Source organism: Sphaerodactylus townsendi, linkage group LG04 (assembly GCF_021028975.2).
Source record: "Sphaerodactylus townsendi isolate TG3544 linkage group LG04, MPM_Stown_v2.3, whole genome shotgun sequence".
Lineage (NCBI taxonomy): Eukaryota > Metazoa > Chordata > Lepidosauria > Squamata > Sphaerodactylidae > Sphaerodactylus > Sphaerodactylus townsendi.
Window position 1 is genome coordinate 143,867,143 of NC_059428.1, and position 24,199 is coordinate 143,891,341.

At 46.5% G+C, this 24,199-nt stretch overlaps 1 protein-coding gene across 15 annotated transcripts in view; it reads right to left on the bottom strand.

Annotated features, from left to right (window-relative positions):
- The window catches only part of RBFOX1 (RNA binding fox-1 homolog 1), a 1,291,038-nt gene that overhangs the window by 895,476 nt on the left and 371,363 nt on the right, over window positions 1–24,199 (bottom strand). For 2 of the 15 annotated variants that reach the window (XM_048494253.1, XM_048494250.1), the window contains exon 1: window positions 2,784–3,400. The exons of 12 other annotated variants lie outside the window; for them this stretch is intronic. In XM_048494253.1, coding sequence (XP_048350210.1) covers window positions 2,784–2,786 — 3 coding nt within the window. In that variant the 5' untranslated portion in view covers window positions 2,787–3,400. Of the gene's footprint in view, window positions 1–2,783; window positions 3,402–24,199 lie in introns of those variants that run through there. One more of the 15 variants, XM_048494247.1, reaches the window with a different exon arrangement.

A 24,199-nucleotide genomic window follows, 5' to 3' on the forward strand; every position in this document is an offset into this window, starting at 1 on the left:
AGGGAGAAAAATTATCTCAGTCCACTCATTCTACACCCTGAATAATTTTATAAACCTCTGTGACGTCCCCTTTAGCCCTACTGTCCAAGCAAGAAAATCCCAAACTCTTCATTCTCTTCTCAAAGGTAAGGTACTCCAACCCTTAGTCATCTTGTTTGCCTTTTTCTGTGCTCTTCTGTGTCTCAGGAGTGTCCCTGTTAAGATGGAGAGTTCAGAGTTCAAATGCCCAAACCTAAACACATTAGCATCATCTCCATTTTGTTGATAAGAATAGTGGCTTAAATAAGGGCACATCTTTGACTCAGGAGTTTCCATTTCAAAGCTCACACTCTCAAATGGTCACATTTCCCACATAACATACACACAACTGCCTATAAACACCACACTTTCCAAGGCAGAGAAATACTGCTTCAGAGCCAGCCATGAAGATGTTATGTTGCAAAGCAGGACTCGTGTTTTTTAAAGGAAACTGTGGTTGTCAACTCGTTAATTACTTATTACTATGTTGTGGTTGTTTGGCTGCTCTTCTATTAAGCAGTGAATCTACGTAGCATTTGGAGAATCCAGATACTAAAACCATTTGGTCTACAATAGACAATACAAACTTTGTTCCAGTCAAAGACTTGAACATGGTTTTTGCTTCCAAAGCAAGATATAAGCTGACCTAGTTCTCGATATCTTCACCCAGAAATCCCAACACTTCCAGTAGGTCACTTTCCATAAGAAGTGTGCACAGAATAGCAAAGTGAATGCTTCTCTTTCTCATTGCTCAAATATGCCCGGATCATGCCCTTATGCATAAGGGTTAAAGCTGAATTCTAACGTACCCATTCAAAAAAATAAGAGTTTGAGAGGGTGCATGCTTCCCACTGTTTAAATCTGTTTTTTTTAAACGTGCCAAATGAATTTCGGCAGCTGTATGAACGATACCACGCCAGTAAGCAATCTTCTCTGGAGGTTGCTTTCATGCAAGATTTTTTAAAAGAAAAAAAACATTCTTTTTATGGGGGAAACCCCCCCCCTTGCAAACTGAATCATTCGTCACACAACAAAACTCATGTTTCCCTGACAAAGAAGTGAGCCTGGTTGAAACTGTAATCCTCATGTTATATAGTATCATTTCAGACTGTAATGTAAACATACATAGAAAAATGGCTAAGAAGTACAGAAGAACAGGATGAAAAATGGTCTACCACTGGAGCATTTATTGAAGGTTTGCAAGGATACCGTTTCTAAAGCAGGCTAGATTTCATGAGTTCTACAACATGGGTGAAAAAAAATTCTTTTGTCATGTTTCCCGCACCTCACCCTACCCCACCCCACGGTCTGGTTTTATCTGAATATGTTGGCTCAGTTTCTCCCATGTGTACACGCTGCAAAATCAAAACAACGTTTAGTGAGGGACATTTTAAGCCACTGCTCCTCCAAATATAACATATGCGCAGCCAGAGACTATTAACACATCTCTCAGCCCGTGCATATTTATTAAAGGACCATAGCTCAAAATGCACTCACCGCTTTGCAAGAACACCATGCTAGGAACTGCATACATTTTCCCCCTCACGCACTTCAGCATGTCCTGCGCTCAATCTCATACCTGAACATAGCAAAATCTGATGCTCACCCCGGTCTTGGCCTCACACAAATGGTATCCCCTTCCCCCAAGGCCGACCTCAGAGCATGCAAGAACCCAGATCAATACCAAACACGCTTTGCATTTCAGGGGACCCTGATACACACACCCCGAGTCCACATTTTAATCAACAAAGAAATCGCAAACATAACTGCACTCTGAAGTCCCACTGCCTGCAGCAGGAAGGAATAAGATACGTACTGAACAGTAAATCCACTTTAAGCCACTGGGTTTAGACTACAGGTTTGGACCGCTTCTCTTCAAGGAGCTGGAAAAGTGTTTGGCTTTAGCCAGATCGCACCCTGTTTGTCGCTACAAAATCAAAACTCCCACACACACTAGAACAAACATTAACGGGAAGGTGAGCTGCGCGGAGATTTTCCTAGACCTTTGAAAACATGAATGGAATTACACCATGCAGTTTGGGGAACAGACTATCATGCAGCATCAACTCCAGAGCAGATATTGTCTTAAGCATTCTCCGGCAACCGCGAACAAAACCTTGCGGAGCCTTAAAGACTAGTCCCCCCCCCCTTTTAAAATTAGCTTCTGAGGAACAGTGCACTTTGTGGGATGAATGTAGCCAACTATCACCTGGCAGGTTCACATAAAGTTATGAAGGGGCCAGGGGACGTGCCAGAGGACGGAAGGGGTAGCAAAGCCTAAGATAAAAAATAATAATCAGGGGATGTTGAAATGCATGGCAGGAAAGTGCTCAAAACCACACAGGGCAGCAGCCCTTGGGGGTTAAACGGTATGGCCCCAATTGCACTAGGCTTGAAAACAGATGCATGGTGGAGAAAGCCCCTGTCCTTATTTAGTCCCAATGAGGCACCTGGAGAGAAGGGCGCCAGAGAGGGGGTGTGGAAGTCCGCCCTAAAGGCATGCAGGGTGGAAGTGGAGCTCCAAGTGGCGATGGAGAGCCAGGCAGTGGAGGCCTCCATGTTGGGCTACCTGCCCAGAGGCACTCTCAGGGGCGCCCTCACCTGGCCCACCTGCGGAAGGTCCTGGAGGGCCCCTGAGAGGAGAGGGAGACGCCCCCCAGCGGGCGCCCCATTGGTCAGCCGGCCCTCGCCCCGCCCCCTCCTCTTCGCCTGCCCCCCACCCCCAGACAAAGCGCTCCTCCCGGCCGGCCCCTCAGGCCACTCACCATACGGGGCCAGAAGTCCGCTCTGAGGGGAAAAAAGTTCACCCCTCAGAAAGTTGGGGCGGCGACTGGTCCGGTCCGGTCCGGTGGGCGCTGCTGCCCTGCCTTCCCGCGCGGCCCCGTCCGCCTCTCCTGCCAGCTTTTCCCCCCTCACGGCGGAGCGCGCGCGGGGGCTCGGCTCCTCGGAGCCGCGCGGCAGGGGCCCCCTTCGCCTCGCGCGCCCGCTCGCTTGCGCGCGTGCTTCTCCGGAAGGCGCCCCGCGCGCCGGGACCCGCGGAGCTCGCGCGCTCAGGCGCCCAGTGCGCAAGCGTAGCGGCGGCCCGGGGTGAGAGCAGCGCCCGGGTGGGTTTGCGGGCGCAATCAGCGGCGAGGCGCACCTGCCGCGATGGAGGCGGCGGCGGAGGAGGATCCCTCTCGTGCCAGCCCAGGCGGAGGCGCTGCAAAGTGACTGCTGCGAGCGGGAGGTGACCTTCAAGGGAGGGGGGACACAAAGCGGCGCCCGCCCGGCGGTGGAGGCGGCTGCGCGGCTGCTCGCCCGGCCCACGCGCCTCGGGGATAGCCGCCGCCGGGAGGGACGGCCAGCCGCCCCGCGGAAGGGGACGACCAGAGGGGCGCAGCTGCCTCCTTTCCCGGCCGCGCCCTCGTCATCGCGCGCAGGGCTAGGCGAAGGGAGCGGCGGCGGAGATCCCCGAAGGCGCTCAGCCGGTGCCTGCCGCCGAATCAGGCACGGCTCAACTCAAGGAGTGGGGGTGTGAGGGAGTGCGCGCCCGCGCACCGCGATCCTCGGCTCTCCTCCAGCTTGGGCGGAGGACCGGGTGGCTGGAAGCGCTGCAGACAAAGCATCTCTTCTGCGGGGCGCAAAGGGCAGCCCCCCAGGGACGGGAAGGGGGGCGCTCGGGTCCCAGGCTGACATGCCGGAGGGGTTTGGCCGGCGCGTTCACACGTGCAGGGAAGGTGGAAGGGACCGGTCGCAGGAGGGGCAGGCAGGGAATAAAGCAGCCGAGCGTCAAATCGCGCACTTCGCCTTTTAGGTTGGCCCGAGAAACGGGGACAGATCTCACAGAAGCCAGGAGATGGGGCCGCCGCCCGTTTGTGGGGTGACGGAAGGGGGTTTAAAAGCGACCCTGCAGGAGATGCCCGGGGTCTGGAGGAACGAGATGACAACGCGAGGGGCACCTTGAAAGAAAGGTGAAGGAGAAGAAGACCTGCATCCGACCCCCCCCCCCCCCCCGCGCTTCGCTTGGGAACAGGGAGGGAGGTGAATTAGGGAGTTATTTCTCTGGATTTGAAAGGCAGGGACAGAAGAAGAGAAGAGAACATTGAAAAGAGAACTCTGAGTGGAGAACGGGCTTCCTCTATTCAAACCTGGCCCTGCCGTCAATGAGCAGAGCTGCCAATGGGCATCCTTCTCTCAATTCCTAATAAACCTAAGAAATTACACTTATAGTCTGGCTCTGTTAAGGCTCAGATGCAGGGGGAGTTACTTCACTGATCCCAGGGGAGTTAAGTGTTCTCTTGACTGAAGGTACCCCGCACCCCAGTTCAGCGAGATTTAAATCCAGTAGAGGCCAACAGGACTACTGGGATGTGGGAGTCTCTCAAAATTTTACCTGCCCCCCCCCCCCACTCCAGATCTTGTTGGTCTCTGATGAGCAATGAACTTAAACTTTGTTCTTTGCAGACGGAAAAGGACTATCTCTTCCAGTTACGTACTTGGAGTGACACCACAGCCTCGGTGTGGGAATTTTTTTGAAATCTCTATAGTACCAAAGAGTCCCTGGAAAAGACAATGATGCTAGGAAAAGGCAGCGGGAGAAAAGGGAGACCCAGCGTGTGCTGGACTGATTCTAGAAAACAAGTTGGCAAGACATGAGCGAGGCTGTTAACCATAGGACATTTGGGAGGACATCGGTTCCTAGGGTCACCATGAGTCTAAAGTGACTTGATGGCAGTTGATTCACATACATGTAGTACAAATAATGTAGTTTCCAGGATCTTCTAGGGCATTGACACAGTGACGTAATTTCCTGTTGGGGAACTGGAAGTGACATCACAGCCTTGCCATGGCACCACTTTTCATTTTGGTCCTGCCGCTTCTCCAGGAAGTAGTCAGAAGGGAGATCTGGCCACCCTAGCCTTGACCAGTTCTCTAGACTGGTGCCAGCGTGGTGTAGTGGTTAAGAGCAGGTGGATTCTAATCTGGAGAGCCGGGTTTGATTCCCCACTCCTCCACCTGAGGGACAGAGGCTTATCTGGTGAACCAGACGTGTTTCCGCACTCCTATATTTCTGCTGGGTGACACTGGGTCAGTCACAGATCTCTCAGAACTCTCTCAGCCCAACCTACCTCACAAGGGGTCTGTTGTGGGGAGAGGAAGGGAAAGGAGCTTGTAGGCCACCTTGAGTCTCTTTACAGGAGAGACAGGTGGGGTATAAATCCAAACTCTTTCCAAAGGTGCTGGGGAAAGCAATAGAAGGTGGCTAGCTTGCCCTTGCTCCGCTTGTGAACTCTTGGTCTGAGCCCACATATTCATAATTGTCTTGTACCCAGGGCAGTGAACCCTGCCTTCGAAGGACTGCTGGACTCAGAATTTACTACACAAGTCCTTCATCATTCTTTTGCTAGCGAGTGACAATAGGGGACCCGAAACCTTATCCTGGCGGATCAAATATTACGTAGCATTATCCACACTCGGGGGCACGAAGCTAGAAGGTTTGATCTTCTCATTTAGACATCAAAACAGTTAATTAAAGATTATGTGAGAATGCAGAAGAGTTCATGGGGTGCCACTCACAGCTGCTGATTAAGAAAACCCTTCTTCACACCAGGAAGCGTGTTGGTAATTGCCGGGAAAGTCGCAAGCGCTACGCTGCAGCCCGAAAAGCCATTAGCAGACATCTTTCGAGTGCAAGGAAATATGTAAACAAGTTGATGGGCAAGGGAGAGCGTAGTAGCAGAAAACCCACTGGTTTTCTTGGAAGAATGCAGGGAGGTTAGAAAAGTTTCTTTGTACAGCTGGATGCTACAAGAAAGGAAAAAGCAAGAGAGGAGATGTTTGAAGGTACCCTGAGAAGCCCCAAGTGTACCACTATTACGGTGGCACTCAGGACCTGTTTCTGACATGCAGGGCAATCGTAGGGTCCAACTGCTAGGACATATGTTGGCATCACTCAAAGGTGATCCATCCCCTCTTCCTGTTGTCAAATTGTAGACTGCCAGTTCCTTGAGCCAGGGACTGTGTACTCTCTAAAGGCCATGGATATCGACGTCACGTTATTTTGTTTAATATCACAGTTGCCAGTTCTTCAGCTGGTGGTTGTCCCACAGCTCTTAGCCATTATGCCACACTGTGGTCTATTTGTGTCATACCAGAAGTATTTCTTCCTTTCATTGGTCACTCTATTGAAGACTAGACCATTGGGGGTGCTGTTAAGGTTCTGCACAGATATTTGGATCCCCCCTCAACATTTTAAGGGAGCAGTAGTGGCGTAGTGGCTAAGAGCAGGTGTACTCTAATCTGGAGGAACCAGGTTTGATTCCCCGCTCTACCGCTTGAGTGGGGAATCAAATTGAGGCTTATCTGGGGAATTCAGATTAGCCTGTGCACTGCCACACATGCCAGCTGGGTCACCTTGGGTTAGTCACAGTTCTTTGGAGCTCTCTCAGCCCCACCCACCTCACAGGGTGTTTGTTGTGGGGGGGGGAGGGAAAGGAGATTGTAAGCCCCTTTGAGTCTCTTTACAGGAGAGATAGGGGGGATATAAATCAAAAACTCTTTTTCTTCTTAAACCTTCATCCCTGCCTCATGCATTCATTCACAGGCAATAAGAATCTAGACCTCCCTTTTAACTTGAGGATTGTTGACAGTAGCTAAGTTCAGTTGTCGCTTGATAATGCTCTAATATATGATGCTCTGATATAAACGTCATTTGGTTCTCACTGTATTTTCAGAGGGCTTTTCCCAGAGACTTGGCCTTTTAAAAAATGCCACATGAAATTATATTCCGTCCCCTCACAACTGTCGCATTCTTCCAATGCGATCGTTTCTGTGGGTCTTAATTTTCGAAAGCTTCCCCGCTCTCTGTCGCTGGCGGAGATGAATGACTGGATAAACAGAATATGCTGGATCTGTCTTAGTGTGTAATGAAAACCCCGCTGAGGTGACTCTTTTGTCATTGATTACTGGAGGGGGAAGAAAAGAAGGTTTCTTTCTAGCTCAGGTGGTTTCCTGTACTTGGTGGTTCTAAGTCCAGGTGCTCCCGCCTCCGGGCGTCGTGGTTGAAATCTTCAGATGAGACCTAAATCCTCAGCTTTCCCTGCGGTCCAACTGGAAATCATCCAAGCTAGGAGCAAAAGCAATTTTTTACTCGGACAGATCTGATACTGTTCGCCACCCCTCTGCTCCTTGTTGGTTTATTTAGAAACATTCATCCCCCTTCTGTTCCCATCCATGTAGCTCTCCACACAACATGAGCACGAATTCTCTCTCACACCCAAGACTTATCCAGATGTTACGGCCTGATCTGGTTTCAGGTGTCCCCAAAGAGGAGAAGGAGTCATTTGGATTTATACCCCACTTTTCTCACCGGTAAGGAGACTCAAAGGGGCTTACAAACTCCTTTCCCTTCTTCTCCCCACGACAGACACCTCATAAGGTAGGTGGGGCTGAGTGAATTCAGAGAGAACTGTGACTAGCCAAAGGTCACCCAGGGGCTTCAGGAGTGGGGAAACTAATCCAGTTAACCGGATAAAAGTTTGCAACTCAGCAGTGGCGTAGTGACTAAGAGCAGTGGCTAAGAGCAGGTGCACTCTGATCTGGAGGAACCAGGTTTGATTCCCAGCTCTGCCACTTGAGTTGTGGAGGCTTATCGGGGGAATTCAGATTAGCCTGTGCACTCCTACACACGCCAGCTTGGTGACCTTGGGCTAGTCACAGTTCTTCGGAGTTCTCTCAGCCCCACCCACCTCACAGGGTGTTTATTGTGAGGGGGGAAGGGCAAGGAGATTGTAAACCCCTTTGAGTTTCCTACAGGAGAGAAAGGGGGATATAAATCCAACTCTTCTTCTTCTTCTTCTTCTTCTTCTTCTTCTTCTTCTTCTTCTTCTTCTTCTTCTTCTTCTTCTTCTTCTTCTTCTTCTTCTTCTTCTTCTTCTTCTTCTTCTTCTTCTTCTTCTTCTTCTTCTTCTTCTTCTTCTTCTTCTTCTTCTTCTTCTTCTTCTTCTTCCACTCAACTGGAGGAGTGGGGAATCAAACCCGGCTCTCCAGATTAGAGTTCACCATTCAGGCGTTGTTCACTGGGGAATATTAGAGCACCACATAACTTTCTATGGAAGGCAGAACTTTCTCCCTGCTCTTTTGGACCATTTCTCCTTTCTGGGTCTGCCATTTTATTTAATAATAATAATAAACTTTAATAGGCATTAATAAAATACAGAACCGAAAACAATCAAACAATGCCAACACCATTTCATTTGGTGGCATCTCCCTTTGACCCTGTCACTCACAACACAACTGTCAGGCAGAAGAAGTCAAACAGCGTCACGTAAAATTGCAGTAAATTACAGCGATTGGCCAATTATTAGTATTTTTATGAATCTTGAGATTGATATGCAGGAGCTGGTAAAAAAACCAAAGCCTACTCCTCTGAACAGAAGGTAGCTGACAGGTTTTTTGCATTCAAAAGGCTATAATAAAATTTGATATCGGCACGCTACCTCTGCTGCTTATTTTTAAGCAGGCGGTTTATGTTTAAAGACTCTGGAAAGGCCAATCGACTATCCAGATGACAACATACTCCAAGCCCACTATTGACATTTCTGTTGAAGTAAATGGTTGGATTGTTTTATAAGACATATTTGCCAAGGTGACCAGATGGAGAGGAGGAGACGGCTTTATGGGCCAACGGACCATTACTTCTTACCAGAGGGAATGACAAACCAATTTCTCTCTGATGGGCCCCCATGTCTCTGCATACATCCCTCCACATAGCCTAGATGGCATGCTAAGCTCTACAGCCGCACAGGGCATGAGCATTTACAGTATGGTATAATGGTTAGAACTTTGAAGTGGGATTGGAGAGACTCAAACTTTAGTGACCTTGTCAAAGATGGAACAGAATATAGATTAAAGATTTTTTTTAACAGAAAGACCGAGGCAGGGCTGTCTTAACAGCATTACGGACCCCTGATCAAAACAGGGCTCCTACCTACACAACCACACAGGAACAAAAATGTAAATGGTCGATAAATTCATAATGTTGAGTAACTACTGCATGCTGACACTACAAGGGCTCCTAATGACTCTCAGATTTGATCTCTAATAACCAATGACATATAAATATAACCAATATCACTGCTATTATCTATCAAGTGAGTTGCAATGACTTTAACATGTACACTTCTACTTTATGTTCTGTGTGAGACATATACACATGCGTGTGTGGTTGCAGAGGTGACCACTGATACTAAATCAGAAGCGAGTACCCATGTCCACTTGTTATAAAAATTAATATTAATATTGTTCATTATCTTTAGTAAAACCCATGCTAAATATGTATTTTCCAATAACAAATATTTATAGTTTAGCATAGTGTTTATTGATCCATTGACAGCAAGTCACACAAACATAGATTATCATGGGGCCCTTACAATACACTCATAGGGACCCTGGCAACTGCCCGGCATGCCCCAGGCGTTAAGACAGCCCTGGACTAACTTTATGCCGTCCTTGAATCCACCTACTCTGTGAGCATGTGATTAAGAATGATCTACCTGCCAGGACCGTTGTGTGCAAATGGTAATGGTAACACAGTATAGCATTGAGGCGCAAAAAAATCTGCTGTCTATTTAACTGATAAAAATTAAGCTGGCCGGTAGCGTGCCTTGGAATTCAGATGGTAACGATGAACAATTATGCTGCCTTCCTTATGAGGCAAACAAACCTGAGGATTCCCATTAGGAAAGCTGGCCTGCGCTAACCCAAACAGTATATTACGTCTCCTTAATGGAAATGCCTATATTACCATTGCAGAGTCGAATGTATATTAATTGTTGGGCTTTAGCAACTATCCAGCCATTAGTTTTATGACATTGCTCAAGGAAAAAACCTGCCGTCTATTATTCCGCCCAAAATGCAGAGGTCAAATGTTATTAATTAGCACAGCCACACAATTCGCTGCCGCTAAATGGATATTCTTAAATAGCTCCTTGATTGAGAACGGATGCCTCATTAATCTTAAAACATAGCAACCTGGAGAACATCAGTAAAGTCAAGGAAAATTACGACTGACATTACAGGGTGCACAAGCTGCCCATTGCAAGTAGGAGTTCACTCATTAAAAGCTTTTCCCGGTGTATCTCAGGGACACCTACAGAGAGAGGGGTGGAAATGGGGCACCCCAGAGAGGGTCTGATTCAACTTTCATTCCCTGTTGTGAAGACACAGAGTTGGACGATGGGTCAGCCTACCTCAGTATTGTCACTAAGGAAGATAATTCCAGAGGGTAGACCAGAGAATATATACCCCAATATCAGCTCTCCAAGATCATGTGAGTGGAGATGCTAAAAACTTAGTAGCCTGGTATCTTCTTCATAAATGAAGATAATGCTTAGTTACAACTAAAGAAGAAGGAGAAGAAGAAGAAATCCCCCTTTTTCCTTTGTAAGGAGACTCAAAGTGGCTTACAAGCTCCTTTCCCTTCCTTTCCCCACAACAGACCCCTTGTGAGGTAGGTGGGGCTGCGAGAGTCCAGAGAGAACTGTGATTAGTCCAAAGTCACTCAGCAGGAGTGTAGGAGCGCGGAAACACATCTGGTTCACCAGATAAGCCTCAGCCACTCAGGTGGAGGAGTGGGGAATCAAACCCGGTTCTTCAGATTAGAATCCATGCTGGCTCTCAAAGAATTCTCAGCATGCTCCCCAAGGAAACTTTCCCAGCATTCTTCGAGGGGAAACCACAACAGTAGCATACCATTGATATAAGATTATAGTATAGATGTATCCCTCCCCAAAGATTAACACTGGCCTTTCTTGGGCCCGGGTTTCTTTGTAATGCAAATATAAAAGCGGCGTTGACCACTATTTGGATTAGACACATGTCTCTCCCTTTTGTTCCTTTTTACGCATTAGCAGTGATTACATGTTCAAATACATAGTGTCAGAGAAGCTTAATGAAAATTTTAACAGACTGTCTGAAAATGCCCCTGGAGTGCTGGAATCCTCGTGGGTTCTTGGGGAGGAGTTTCATTCCAAGGGCCAACAGCAGAATTCTCTGCACGAAGACAGCTGGCTCTGAAAAAAAAACTTGGTTGGTTTTTTCCCCTTAAATTCAGAACAGACAAAATGGCAAATTTCGTAGAGATACACTCCCTTATGCCTCATTCCCTCACTGATGAGACTATAAAAATTCCACAACGCACACAGAAGGCTCACTTCGAGCCACTTTTCTGGTTGCAGTTGAATACAGAATAAAATCCAAATGCCCCCAACTTTTTTCTAGACGTTCTGTAAGAATCCTAGGAGAGGAGAAAGTGTAGATGTTACAGTAAGACCAAATCATAAGGTTGGAAAAGACCGCAAGGGCTGTTGAATCCAATACTCTGCCATGAAGGGACGCACAATCAATGCTATATTAGGAAACATCCCTATTACTTAGGGGGTGAAGGTTATTAGATTTTATCATCGAAGAAGAGGGACCCCAGTGGAGACATCTCTATTGGGAAGTTCTATGAGGCCAGTCTTGTTAGTCCATAGTAGATTTTTAATTAACATTTTATCTGTTAGAATCATAGAGTTGGAAGAGCCATCAAGTCCAACCCCCTGCAATGCAGGTGCACACAATCAAACCACTCCTGACAGGTGGCCACCCAGCCTCTCTTTTAAAACCTCCAAAGAAGGAGACTCCACCACACTCTGAGGTCATGCATTCCACTGTTGAACAGCCCTGACCGTCAGGAAGTTTTTCCTGATGCTTAGGTGGAATCTCTTTTCCTTCACCTTGAACCCATCACTCCTGGTCCTATTCTCTGGAACAGTAGAAAACAAGCTTGCTCCATCACCAACATGACATCCCTTCAGATATCTAAATATGGCTATCATGTAACCTCTTTACCTTCCCTTCACCAAACTAAACATCCCCAGCTCCCTAAGTCTCTCCTTGTAGGGCATGGATTCCAGACCTTTGACCATTTTGTTTGCCCTCCTCTGGACCTGTTCCAGCTGGTCAATATCCTTCTTGAATTGTGGTGCCCAGAACTGTTTTATGGTTAATTGAGGAAGGAGGTTTCAGACTGCCTGGTGCTTAGTCCATCTTTGGTGGCAGCTCCTGGGAGAGATTATGGTGGATCTAGCAGTGGTTTATGAGTCCAGACTCAGGGGTCCTTGCTGGCTCAGGGGAGAGTGCTGGTGTCAGCAAAGGGACCCTTTTTGGGAGGTACCAGGGAATCCATCTCAAAGGAGGCATCTATCTGCAAGGGCCAGAATTGTGTAGTGGTTACGAGCAGGTGCACTCTACTCTGGAAAACCAGGTTTGATTCCACTGGAGCTCTGCCACTTGAGCTGTGGAGGCTTATCTGGGGAACTGGATTAGCTTGTGCACTCCAACACATGCCAGCTGGGTGACCTTGGGCTAGTCACAGTTCTTTGGAGCTCTCTCAGCCCCACCCACCTCATAGACTGTTTGTTGGGGCGGGGGAAGGGAAAGGAGATTGTAAGCCCCTTTGAGTCTTCTTACAGGAGAGAAGGGAGGGATATAAATCCAACTCCTCCTCCTCCTCTCTTCTTCTTCAGGGCGGTACTAGGGGGTATGTCCTTTTTATCAGATGAAATGGGGCAGACCATAATGCAAGCATATTCTGGAGAGAATGAACATTTCCTATTTTCTTCCTCTATATTCAGTTATACTTCTGCCAGCTGTTTCACTCTTAGCCGTGTGGATTTGTCCGTACTGTGCGCTCATCTTACACAACTTTTCCATGCAATTTATGCAGTGTCTATATGCACATCATTTCTATGTATGATATCTTACAATGCACAGGGTTGACAAGCTGATGCACAAACAGCGTTGAAAAGTGTGTTCATTTTATGGGGAAAATTCAGTCCTAGGAAAATGAAAATAGTGTGAAAACAAAGAATCGTGAATTTGATTTGCAAGAGGGAGGGGGGAAAGCCAGGATCTGGAGCTCAAGACAAGAGTGTGAAGTTTGAAAACTATATTTAACTGCCAATGATCATTTCCCCACCTTTTTATCTTTCTGTGAATTTCCCCTATAAAACATATGCGTTTCTCAACATTGTTTTACATCAGTTAAATAGCACTGTATGTTATACTATATGGTGTGTATACATTAAAAGAGCAGAGAATCAGAACTGTTGATAAAATATATACATGAATACAATAAGAACCAAAACAGGGAACATCGTCTCACCCCTAACAAGAAACACGGGAAAATAAAAAGGTAATTGGCAGAGAATTCCAGTGGTTTGTAAAGAAAAGGAGGGCATCCAATCCAGCCTATTTGGATATTCTGATCTTATTTTCAAAGCTGTTCAGAATTTAGCACCCTTTTAGTGTGATAGTTAATATCCCCCGCAATTTAAAGAAAATTGTTTTCTGTTGTTCGAGAAGCAGAACCATTCTTTCTCTATTTGAGTCCATTTACTTTCTCGCTAGGCGACTGGCTGGCTTTCCTCCTGAAGATCACAGACAGTTGCCTTTTGCAAGTGAACAAGGGAGTTTCAAACATTGCTCAGCCACGTTTGATGCCAAAAGGTAGGGCCAATACCTGGTCACTCGATCCTCTCCAATTACATTGGCATAGGGTTCTGTTTTTATGTATAATCACTGGGGGGGTTATTTAAAGAACAAGAAGAATAACCACACTGGAGGAGATCAGAGGAGCAATAAAAATTGAACCTATAGAGTCCTTTTGTACAAAAAACGAAGCCGTTGTATTCTTTCTAGGGACTCATGGTGATAACCTAAACATCCCCAAAGTGTTGAAATGAGGAAACCAAAGCAATCTACTACAACAAAAAATAAATTAGAATTTCCTGCTCTTTTCCCAGCCTTGGAGCACTAAGAGTTCGGTCTAAGATGCCTCACCTTGGACTTTGGTAACTTACGAGACAAGGTGAGCTGTTGAGGGCCATATAACTATGGCCCTCCCCCACCGGGGCAGGGTGGTGTATAAGTTTAAATAACAACAACAACAACAACAACAACAACAACAATAAAGCGGCATATGGTCGTTCTATGACCCCTCCCATGGAGCAGAGAAGAACAAAACTCCTTTCTCCTCCGTTAGCACCACCCAGGGCCAATCAGAGCCCCACAAAGCTCAGAAATAGCCAATGATTCGCTGTTCAGAGATCTCACTCAGCCATGCAGAGTTCACCCTGAGTAAATCCTTGGTGTGTAGCCTAGATCGAATGCATTCAGCGCTCTTGGTGGCTTTTAGGCTTTGCGATGTATTTTATACTGATGGAACATGGGAAGAGGCTGAAACACTTGCCCAAGACCAGAAATGCTGGAGAGCACTTGTTGCCCGATTTGCTACTTAGCGTGATGGATTAGAAGAAGATAATGATGTAACAACCCATGTTCATAATTTGTCATTATGAGATGAGGATAAATGATGGGGAACAGACCACCCCACGCCCTTGACCTGCTCTCCTCTTCAGCTGATGATTGACCAGGTTCATGAGCATGTTCGTCCTCATCAGGAGATGTTTATGTTTCCACATCTGAAGTTGTTGGGGACCCAAAATGTCCCCAGAATCTACGTCGAGATCACAACGTTTTCCATGGGCGGGATCTTGTTTCATTGTGCTTCTGCTAGGCACTCGACCATCAAGTTGAATATTAGGGGTACCTAGAGAGAGGCTGCTCAGCCCTGATCTCAAAAACTGGTTGGTACTTGGATGGGAGACCAGCAAGGAAGTCTAGGGTTGCCATGCAGAGGAAGGTGACGGCAAACCACCTCTGCTAGCCTCATGTTCTGAAAACCCCATAAACTATTACTTGATGGCTCTTCCTGTCACCAGAGAGAGGCCTCTGGGGACTCTTAGGGGAAGGGAAGGGAAATTCCATCCTACACTGAGCCCCACTTACTCCCTCCTGCCTAATCCCTTTGCTTCTCCTCTCTCGGCGTGGTGTAATGGTTAAGAGCAGGTGGATTCTAATCTGGAGAACCGGGTTTGATTCCCCACTCCTCCACCCGAGTGGCAGAGGCTTATCTGGTGAACCAGATGTGTTTCTGCACTCCAACATTCCTTCTGGGTGACCATGGGCTAGTCACAGTTCTTCAGAGCTCTCTCAGCCCCACCTACCTCACAAGGTGCGGGGAGAGGAGGGTAAAGGAGTTTGTAAACCATCTTGAGTCTCTTTAAAGGAGAGAAAGGTGGAGTATTAAACATCCAAACTCTTCTTCTTCTCCCCCTACCAAACCCTCCCAACCACTCCTTTTCCTCCTCACTCCCCAAATCGCACCATCTTCTGTGCTTTTCCCAAAACCCTTAACAGCCTAAAACAACCAAGTTAGCTCAGACTAAACTGACCATGTGTAGCCATAGCCATTCATTCCTTTCCCGGGCGTCAAAATCTGTCAACGTACCGTTGCATGACAATATGCTGCTAATATCTCTGCATTTTCTCCCAGCTCTAAATATATATTATCTTTCCATGTGTGTGCACGAGAGAGAAACATATTCATCCGCAGCTATGTATCAAGCATCTGTTTCTACTGTTCTTGAGAGCTCAGCAAATCAACTTCCCATTTCCTGCAAAGTCGCGGCATTATTATTTTATGCATAGCAATAAATAATCAAAGCCCGAGCGACAATCTACATTCAAAGCAAACAGAAAGTCTGGCGATGAGCACAATGCGCGCCGGGGACCGAGGGGCTCTGAGTGAAATCTATGAAGCAATCAGCCCGAATGGAATCCGGCGAGAATTTCAAAAGCAGGGCTGTGTCTTTAGCTATCTGTCTTTATTTATGGCCTCCCAATCAATGTCACCACTGCAGCTCAGGCCTCATCCATTAATATGTAGGGTTTTTATAGTGCAGGAAGCGGCTGGCCTTGTCCGAAAGGACAACAAAGCTTATTGCCGGGGTCACTCAGACCTCCCCGAGGTCCAATTTGCGGCGCTTCCATGCATTAATGCAACAAGAAAAAATTCATTTTCTGCAGGAGGGAATGGGAGCCATTGAATCTCCACTTTGACTCTGGGTTCATAGCTGTACTGAAACAGCTAGGAAACTGTCAGGGCGTGCCGACACATAAATTAAAGAAGAGAGAAAACCCTTGAACCTGCTCCCTCTCCCTGGCTAAGTGGGTATATTACTTCTAGCTAATTATGACGTTTAATAAGCAGCTGGAAAGCTTCAAAAATGGCACTTCCGGGGTTTTGCAGAGTTTAGCTTTTATCTGGGCAACCTTTGGGCTACCTATTGGATGAGGAAGAAGAAGAAGAGGAGGAGCTTGGATTTATACCCCACTTTTCTTAGCTATAAGGAGCCTCCAAGTAACTTACAAACTCCTTCCCTTCCTCTCGCCACAACAGACACTTTGTGAGGTTGGGGGGCTGAGAGAGTTAGGAGAGAACTGTGGCTGGTTCAAGGTCACTCAGCAGGTTTCATGTGCAGGAGTGGGGAAACAAATCCAGTTCACCAGATTAGAGTCTGCCACTCATGTGAGGGAGTGGAAAATCAAACCTGCCTTTCCAGGTTAGAGTCCACTGCTGGGTGACCTTGGGCTAGTCACAGCTCTTCAGATGCATCTCAGCCCCACCTACCTCACAAGATGTCTGCTGTGGAGAGAGGAAGGGAAATGAGTTTGTCAGCTGCTTTGAGTCTCCTTACAGGAAAGAAAGGTGGGGTATAAATCCAAAGTATTCTTCTTCTTCCACAGGCTGGCAAGATTGAGCTATACCATGCCATTCCACATCTCTGGAAGAATCCTTAAGTACCTTTATGTTGGTTTCTGGATGAAGATCTCCCCCCCCCCTTCTAGTTTCTGCAGATGTGTCGTCATTTCAGTGTATCCCTCACCTGTTCCATAATCCCATTCCTGAATCACCAAGACCCAGAAAAACAGAATAAAAAGTCCACGTGGACAGCAGGAGCCTGATACTGTTGCAAAGAAAATAAATCTTTGAGAGCTGTTGAATTGCTTCTCACAATGTAAATAAGGAACAAATAACCGGACTACCCAAAAAGCAAATAATACAAGGCAACCTGCAAGCGCAACCTGCAGATCTTTTCTCTCTCTCTTATTAAATAGCAGAGGCAAGGAACTGCTGGTGAATAATGTACACACCTCAAATTATTCAGAGCAGATTTGAATAATGAATGTATTTGAGAAAATTGTACATTGTTCATTGACAATTCAGGGGAAGACAGACAAGCAAACATCCATCACTTCGTCTGCTCCCTCATTTCACTCTGCACATCACTGCAGGTGGAGTCCATGGGGGGTTTTGGCCCATATGTTTTGGTCGAAGGGGAGTACCAGGTCCGAAGAAGCAGAAGAAGAAGAGGAAGAGGAAGAGGAGGAGGAGGAGGAGGAGGAGGAGGAGGAGTTATACCCCACCTTTCTCTCCTGTAAGGAAACTCAAGGTGGCTTACAAGCTCCTTTCCCTTCCTCTCTCCACAACATATCCCTTGTGAGGCAGGCGGGGCTGACAGAGTTCAGTGAGAACTGTAACTGGCCCAAGGTCACCCAGCAGGAATGTAGGAGTGAAGAAACACATCTGGTTCACCAGATAAGCCTCCGCCACTCAGGTGGAGGAGTGAGGAATCAAACCCAGCTCTCCAGATTAGAATCCACCTGCTCTTACCCACTACACCATGCTGGCTCACCATTGCTAGATCGCTGGCTCCTCTTCCAAACACACATAAGGTGCTTGAGAGAGCTACGCAATCTCATGAGACTTTATTCACTTTCCACGAAGAGAAGCAATTAACGGAATCTGATGATCACTCAGTCCAAAGAAGTCTAGTTTGGGGCAGGACAGAACTCCCAACAGCCATTAAAAGAGGGCTTTCTCTCCCAGCTTTCGGAGATTTGTCTCCCTTTGTTATATGCTTGGCATACTCAGGAGTGGCAAAATCAATCACACCTTCCCATCAATATTCCCTCAAAAACTCTTGTTACATTCAGAAGAATGCACAGAATATGATTGATTAGGACTGCCACACTTTGTCCAGCTCCCCACACCCCTGGAATTTGGTACCCTTAACTTTCCTTATATTACCCCAGGTATGTCTCTGAGCTGGTGGACTCTAATCTAAGAACTCTAAGGACTCTAAGAACAGGATTTGTTTCCCCGCTCTTCTGTCCCTGCTGGGTGACCTTTGGCTAGTCACAGTTTCCTCAGATCTCTCTCAGCCCCACCTGCCTCACAAGGTGTCTGCTGCGGGGAGAGGAAGGAAAAGGAGCTTGTAAGTCCCTTTGAGTTTCCTTACAAGAGAGAAAAGAAAGGGGGGGGGGGTTTAAATGCAAATTACATCTAATGATCTCTCCCATACCTTGTTTGATGCTGTATTTTTATGTTAGCCGATGAAGTGTTGTAGGAAAGAACTTCAAGAGAAGGACTACCCTATAACTCTCCTCCCGGAAGACAACTGGGTCTCAGGGGTAGTAACCACACAGAACCCACCACAGGCACGTGGTCTGAAGGCTGAAGAGCTGTGCTTCATGACTACTGATGGGGTTTGGGGGAGGTGGGTGGTAGGGAGGTACAGAGTTTGATGGATGCAGCCGAAAAGTGCCTCTCGCCAATGGTGCCTGGCACGGAAGCATTATCCCAACCAGCTGTTGTTCGAACAATGTGTTCAAAAACCTGAAATGTTTTAATGATGGATTATTTAAGACTGACACTCCATAAGGGAACAGAGTCAGATGCTCATAACGAAGATCAGTCAGAAACCACAGGTACCATCTCACCAGGGGATGGATTCCCCACCGTCATTGCTAGAAAACAACAGGAGAGCAGGCTGTGCGGTACAGTTCGATTTTTATCAACGTAAGAATGCTTCATGATTTATTAAGGGGGCAAAATAATGGAAGACAGAAGACTGGTCGTTTTCTGCTTTCAGATTCATCAAGGGTTGAATTGCACCCTCCAGTAACTGTATGGACAGCTTGCCTGGTTATAGAGTCGGCCATTTAGTGGGGCGGGAGGTGGATTATTATTTTTGTGGAAGGGTTAAAGGTGGTATGGCTGAGGCATCCGCATTGACGGTGGGCATTTTCCTCCGTTGCTCTCTGTTCCAGCAGCAGAAAGAAGAAAGTGGGTGTGCAAGAAACTGTGTGCCGGTAGCGCAGCCTTTGGTTCTCTTGAAAGAAGCCCTGTCTCTGGTCTTTGCCGAGAGCTGGCAGGCTCCCACAATCGCACTGCAGCCTGGGGAAGTGAGTAGTACAATAATAACTAGGGCTGCAAGATTTAATTGGTAGATTAAAGTAGAGGCTTAGTTGACTAATCAGCAAGGGCTAATTTTAATTGGTGAGAATGCAAATTAAGGGCAGGCTTGTTTATTTTTTTTGAGTCGGTACTGTAATAGGAAGCAAACAAGAAAACACTGAAGACAGACATGCTGTTTAATGACAAGCGGCAGGGTTTGTGAACAGGATTGTGTTCCATTCTGGCCAAGACAGGACTTTGGACAGCTCCCAGTACCCCGGACAGCTCCCAGAAGACACTCCTGGGGAAGAAGAGGAGTTTGGATTCATATCCCCCTTTCTCTCCTGTAAGGAGACTCAAATGGGTTTACAATCTCCTTTCCCTTCCCCCACCCCCTCACAACAAACACCCTGTGAGGTGGGTGAGGCTGAGAGAGCTCCGAAGAACTGTGACTAGCCCAAGGTCACCCAGCTGGAATGTGTCAGAGTGCACAAGCTAATCTGGTTCCTCAGATAAGCCTTCACAGCTGCAGTGGCAGAGCGGGGAATCAAACCCAGTTCTCCAGATTAGAGCACATCTGCTCTTAACCACTATGCCGCCTCTGGAAGAGGAGCAATGTTGAACTGAGCACATGAACCGCAGATCAGGCCAAGGACACAAACTCTGTATGGGGAGAGTAGCAGGCTCCTTAAATGTCCCTACTGGGACCACTGAAGATCTGAACAGCTTGGTGGTTTTTTGGCTCTCCTCTGCCAGAAACATACAAGGGAACAAGGTGCTGGCCAGAGAGGTAATGGGTCTGTGAATTCTAGTGCCCTGCTTCCTTGGGGAGGCCAACAGTGTTTCCTTCTGTCCCCCTCAAGTCTCTACGGATTATTCTCAGCAAGGTGAAGAGCTACACACTTGCCAAAATGAACCAGAAACGGGATGCTCACCCAACAAACCACAACAGATGCACTAGAGATTATATGACTTAGCAAGAGGCTTATGAGGGGGTCTGTGGAGGAGGCTGCAGTTTTGGACCTGTTTAAATGTCACCTTCTTTGCAACTCTCAGAGATGGAATTCTCCTCCTCCTCCTCCTTTGTGTCGAGCCATCCTACACAAGACAAAAACTCCGCTTCTTTGTGCTACAGCCGGCTTAGCCCTTCCCACAGAAGGGCATCAGCACCCATTCAGTGCCGGGAATCCTGAGCATGCATGTGTGTGTCTGGATACCTCCTGTGTCAGCAGGGGCATCTTTATGTGCCCCCAGGTTTGCATACAGGGGTGACCCAAGCCAAATTATCATTCCATCCCCAAAGATCTGGCCTAGGGCCCCTTCCGCACATGCAGGATAATGCAATTTTAATGCACTTTCAATGCACTTTGCAGCTGAATTTTACTGTGCGGAACAGCAAACTCCAGTTGCAAACAATTGTGAAAGTGGATTGAAAGTGCATTATTCTGTATGTGCAGAAGGGGCCTAGCACTCAATCCACTGATCCCAAGGAGCAGAAGAGGACTGACAAAACACAAGGGCGGGCGGAGGCATCTAGAAAGAGGGATGCTTTAGTATTGCTGATAGAATTTCGCAACACCTTAATTCCAACGCCATGGAAATAACAGAACTTTAGATAAACAAGCTAAAATGGGATCCATGGCTAAATTATGTTAGCCAAAGATATAACATTTAAAAACTTTTAAATTATCTGTCAAGTTAGAACTTACTCTATGCTATATATTTATTGGCATTGTTGAGAATATATGTGTTAAATTAGGGTTATGCATGATCATACCTGTTTACTGGATTATAGGACAAGACTTTATTGTCAAGGGAGGTAAGGGGAAGTCTCCAGCTATAGAATTTAACATTCACATTAGTGTCTTTATATCTTGCTACCTTCCACTTTCTACTTTAATCCAGTTGAATTAGTAATGGTTTATCATTGTACTTATAATACAGCAATATGGATGTTAGAAATATTAGTTTTTTTGGATTATAATAGTTTAGATCGATTGATCGAACGAACCGACGAATGAAGTAACGAATGAACGAACGGGGCATTAGGGGAACATTAGCTATTTTTATTCTTAACTAATGTTCTACCTGCACTTAAGTTTCAATTTAAACACATTGTAGCCTTTCCATTATTGAATTGTTTTTCTCTCTTAATTCCTATAATTATCTATTTTTCATTTCCTGTACTATTCTAAATTTAAAGGTTTAAATAAAGAACTTTAAAAAGTAGAAAGAGGGATGCTTTTTATTTGGCAGGTCTGTGCAATCCCCCAACCCCCCGAAACCAAATCACATTGACCCTTTTTGTTGGATCAACACTTTGGGCGCGTCTGGAGATGAAGAATTAAGAGCCGGCAATTAAATCTGGCCGTTTCCTCAAGGCTACCTGTTATTTCTGTCATTAGGCTGTAGTACTTCAGGTGCGGTGGGGTGGCTGCAGCATTACTCAGCAGCGTCTCCATCCCAGACTCAGCTGACATTCAGCGCTTATGCGCTTGCCAACTATGCTATACGGTGTAATTAAATATCTAACACGGAGCTTGCTTAGCATCTGCAATGGTGCCTGCCTTTGACGGCTTAATCTGTTCCTGCAGCCCAAACCTGCAAATGTAGAAATTTCCCTAACAGTTTCCAGCCCTTTGAGTTCAATAGCTTGGCCGTAAGATAAAACTCCATTCTTCTGAGCGCATCCTGAAGCAATTCCTTTGAAATGGCTGGTGAATTGCACAATATATTTAAAGCAAGGTTTTCTTTGCCAGTGGGTTTGGAAGGAGATGAATGGGTTTTTTTTCAAAGTGGGAAAAGAGAAGAAGAGGAGTTTGGATTTATACTCCACTTTTCTCTATCTTTAAAGAGTCCCAAAAGCAGTCACCTTCCCTTCCCCTCCCCACAATGGATACCTTGTGAGGTAGGTAAGACTGAGAGAGTTCTGAGAGAACTGTGTCCAGCCCAAGGTCACCCAGCAGACCTCATGTGGAGGAGTGGGGAAACAACCCCAGTTCTCAAGATCAGAATCCCCTGCTCTAAACCACCACTCCAAAACTACCCTCGAGTCCTAGGAGTCATCTGAATGTCTGAACCTGTTGTGAAAATGAACTGGGGTGGTCAAGCAAGCCATTGGAAGATCTGCGATCCCACCATCATGCTGTTCTTCAAACAGTCCTGATTTGGCCTGGGACCATTTGCAGAGAGAAGATCCCATCCTTCCCACCTTTCAAGGTTTCATCCCCCAAAACTAATCCCTCCCATATTCTACGATCAATCTTGGGGAGAAGGTCCCAGATTCAACCTCATGCATCCTCAGTACAAAGGACCAGGTCACAGGTGATGTGGAAGACCTTTACCTGTGACCCCAGAGAGTCACTGCCAGTCAATGTAGACCAATGTCTTGTCAAAGGCTTTCATGGCCAGAATCACTGGGGTGCTGTGTGGTTTCTGGGCTGTATGGCCGTGTTCTAGCAGCATTTTCTCCTGACGTTTCGCCTGCATCTGTGGCTGACATCTTCAGAGGATCCTCTGAAGATGCCAGCCACTGAATACAAGCCCAACGTCAGGAGAGAACTCTGCTAGAATTCTGACATACAGCCCTTATCACCAATGTACTCCAATGTAGACCAAGATTGTGTTTTCAATATAAGGAGGTTGGTTATATGCTAAAGCTCCTGGATAGTTCACCCCCTTTCCACTCTCTCTATAAGCCACACTTCTACTGTCAGCAAAGCTTTTATTGCATGGCTGGGATTACTTTTCCATAAGAAGTAGCTCAGAGTCAGGGCTTATGATGGGAGGGTGACTATCTAAGGCTGGCCAACAGCTTATCCTATTCATTCCCCACGAGTGGAAGCAGAGATACCACTTCTGCATTAGGCAAAGTTGTAGTGGGCAAGTGCCATTCAGAAAGGAAAAGACTCCAGAGGGCAATGCCTCCCCAATTTTGATTTGCCTGGCATGCCGCAGTTTGCACAGTAACATGGGAAGCTCGCTGACTCAAAGGCATAAATTTGCCATCGTGAGTCAGCTCGGCTATTGTTTTGCACGGACTTGATTGATAAAAGCAATATTAATTCTCTGTAAAACTTGTGAACGGCGATAAGCACGAAAGAGAAAAATCTGCCGGGAGCTGGGAAACTTGCCTCGGTGTGTTTAGCGGTTATCTTGGAAGCATTATGAGAAAGTCCGTTATTAACGTCACACCTCTGCAGGAGCCAGATCCAAACTGGTCATCTGGAACTGGTGCATCGCAGCTGGTCATCGGAACCGGTGCAACAAAGGTTTCCACATTTTCTCAGTGCATTGCTGACATCCCATTTCTCCTGAATGAGACTGGCAAAAGCCACATTCCTTTCTGGGATTAGATGCTCAGAATATAGGGATGGGTTTTGACTTTCTCATCTCTGCTGTTTCAAAACCTCTCAAAATCCCCACTTCGATCCTGTTCCACCATTGCAGGACTCAAAACGGTGGTTCCTGATCGCTGAATGGCACATTTTCTGTTTTGTCCGCATAAAAAATGCACATATTTTCCTATGATATTTGTAGGTCAATAAATCGTGGTTACATGTGGAGACAGACACTGTATGTATAATTGAAAAGACCTTGAAGGCCGACACATTTATTACAGCAGAAGCTGTCATGAGACAGAACCCAATTTGCCACATGCATAAAAGTTACGTTCAACTGGGGCAAAGGTGGTACGATGCTCGTATTTATTTATTTACTTCAATCCTGTCCTGCCTTTCTCCTCAATGGAGACCCAAACAGATTTTCAGGGGAAAGACAGACAACTGTGGGCCCCATCAGAAGCGCCGGGCTCTGGCAGTTGCCCAGCCCTATATTATTTTTATTATTTATTGAATTTATTATACTGCCCACCCCCGAAGGGCTCTGGGCGGTGTACGCTAACATAAAAATGCCTTTAAAGATCCTAATTTACCATTTAAAATTTAAAACCATCAACCAAAACAACAAATAAGACAAGCAGATCAAGATGGTGACTTGGTGTACAGCCTACGCCCC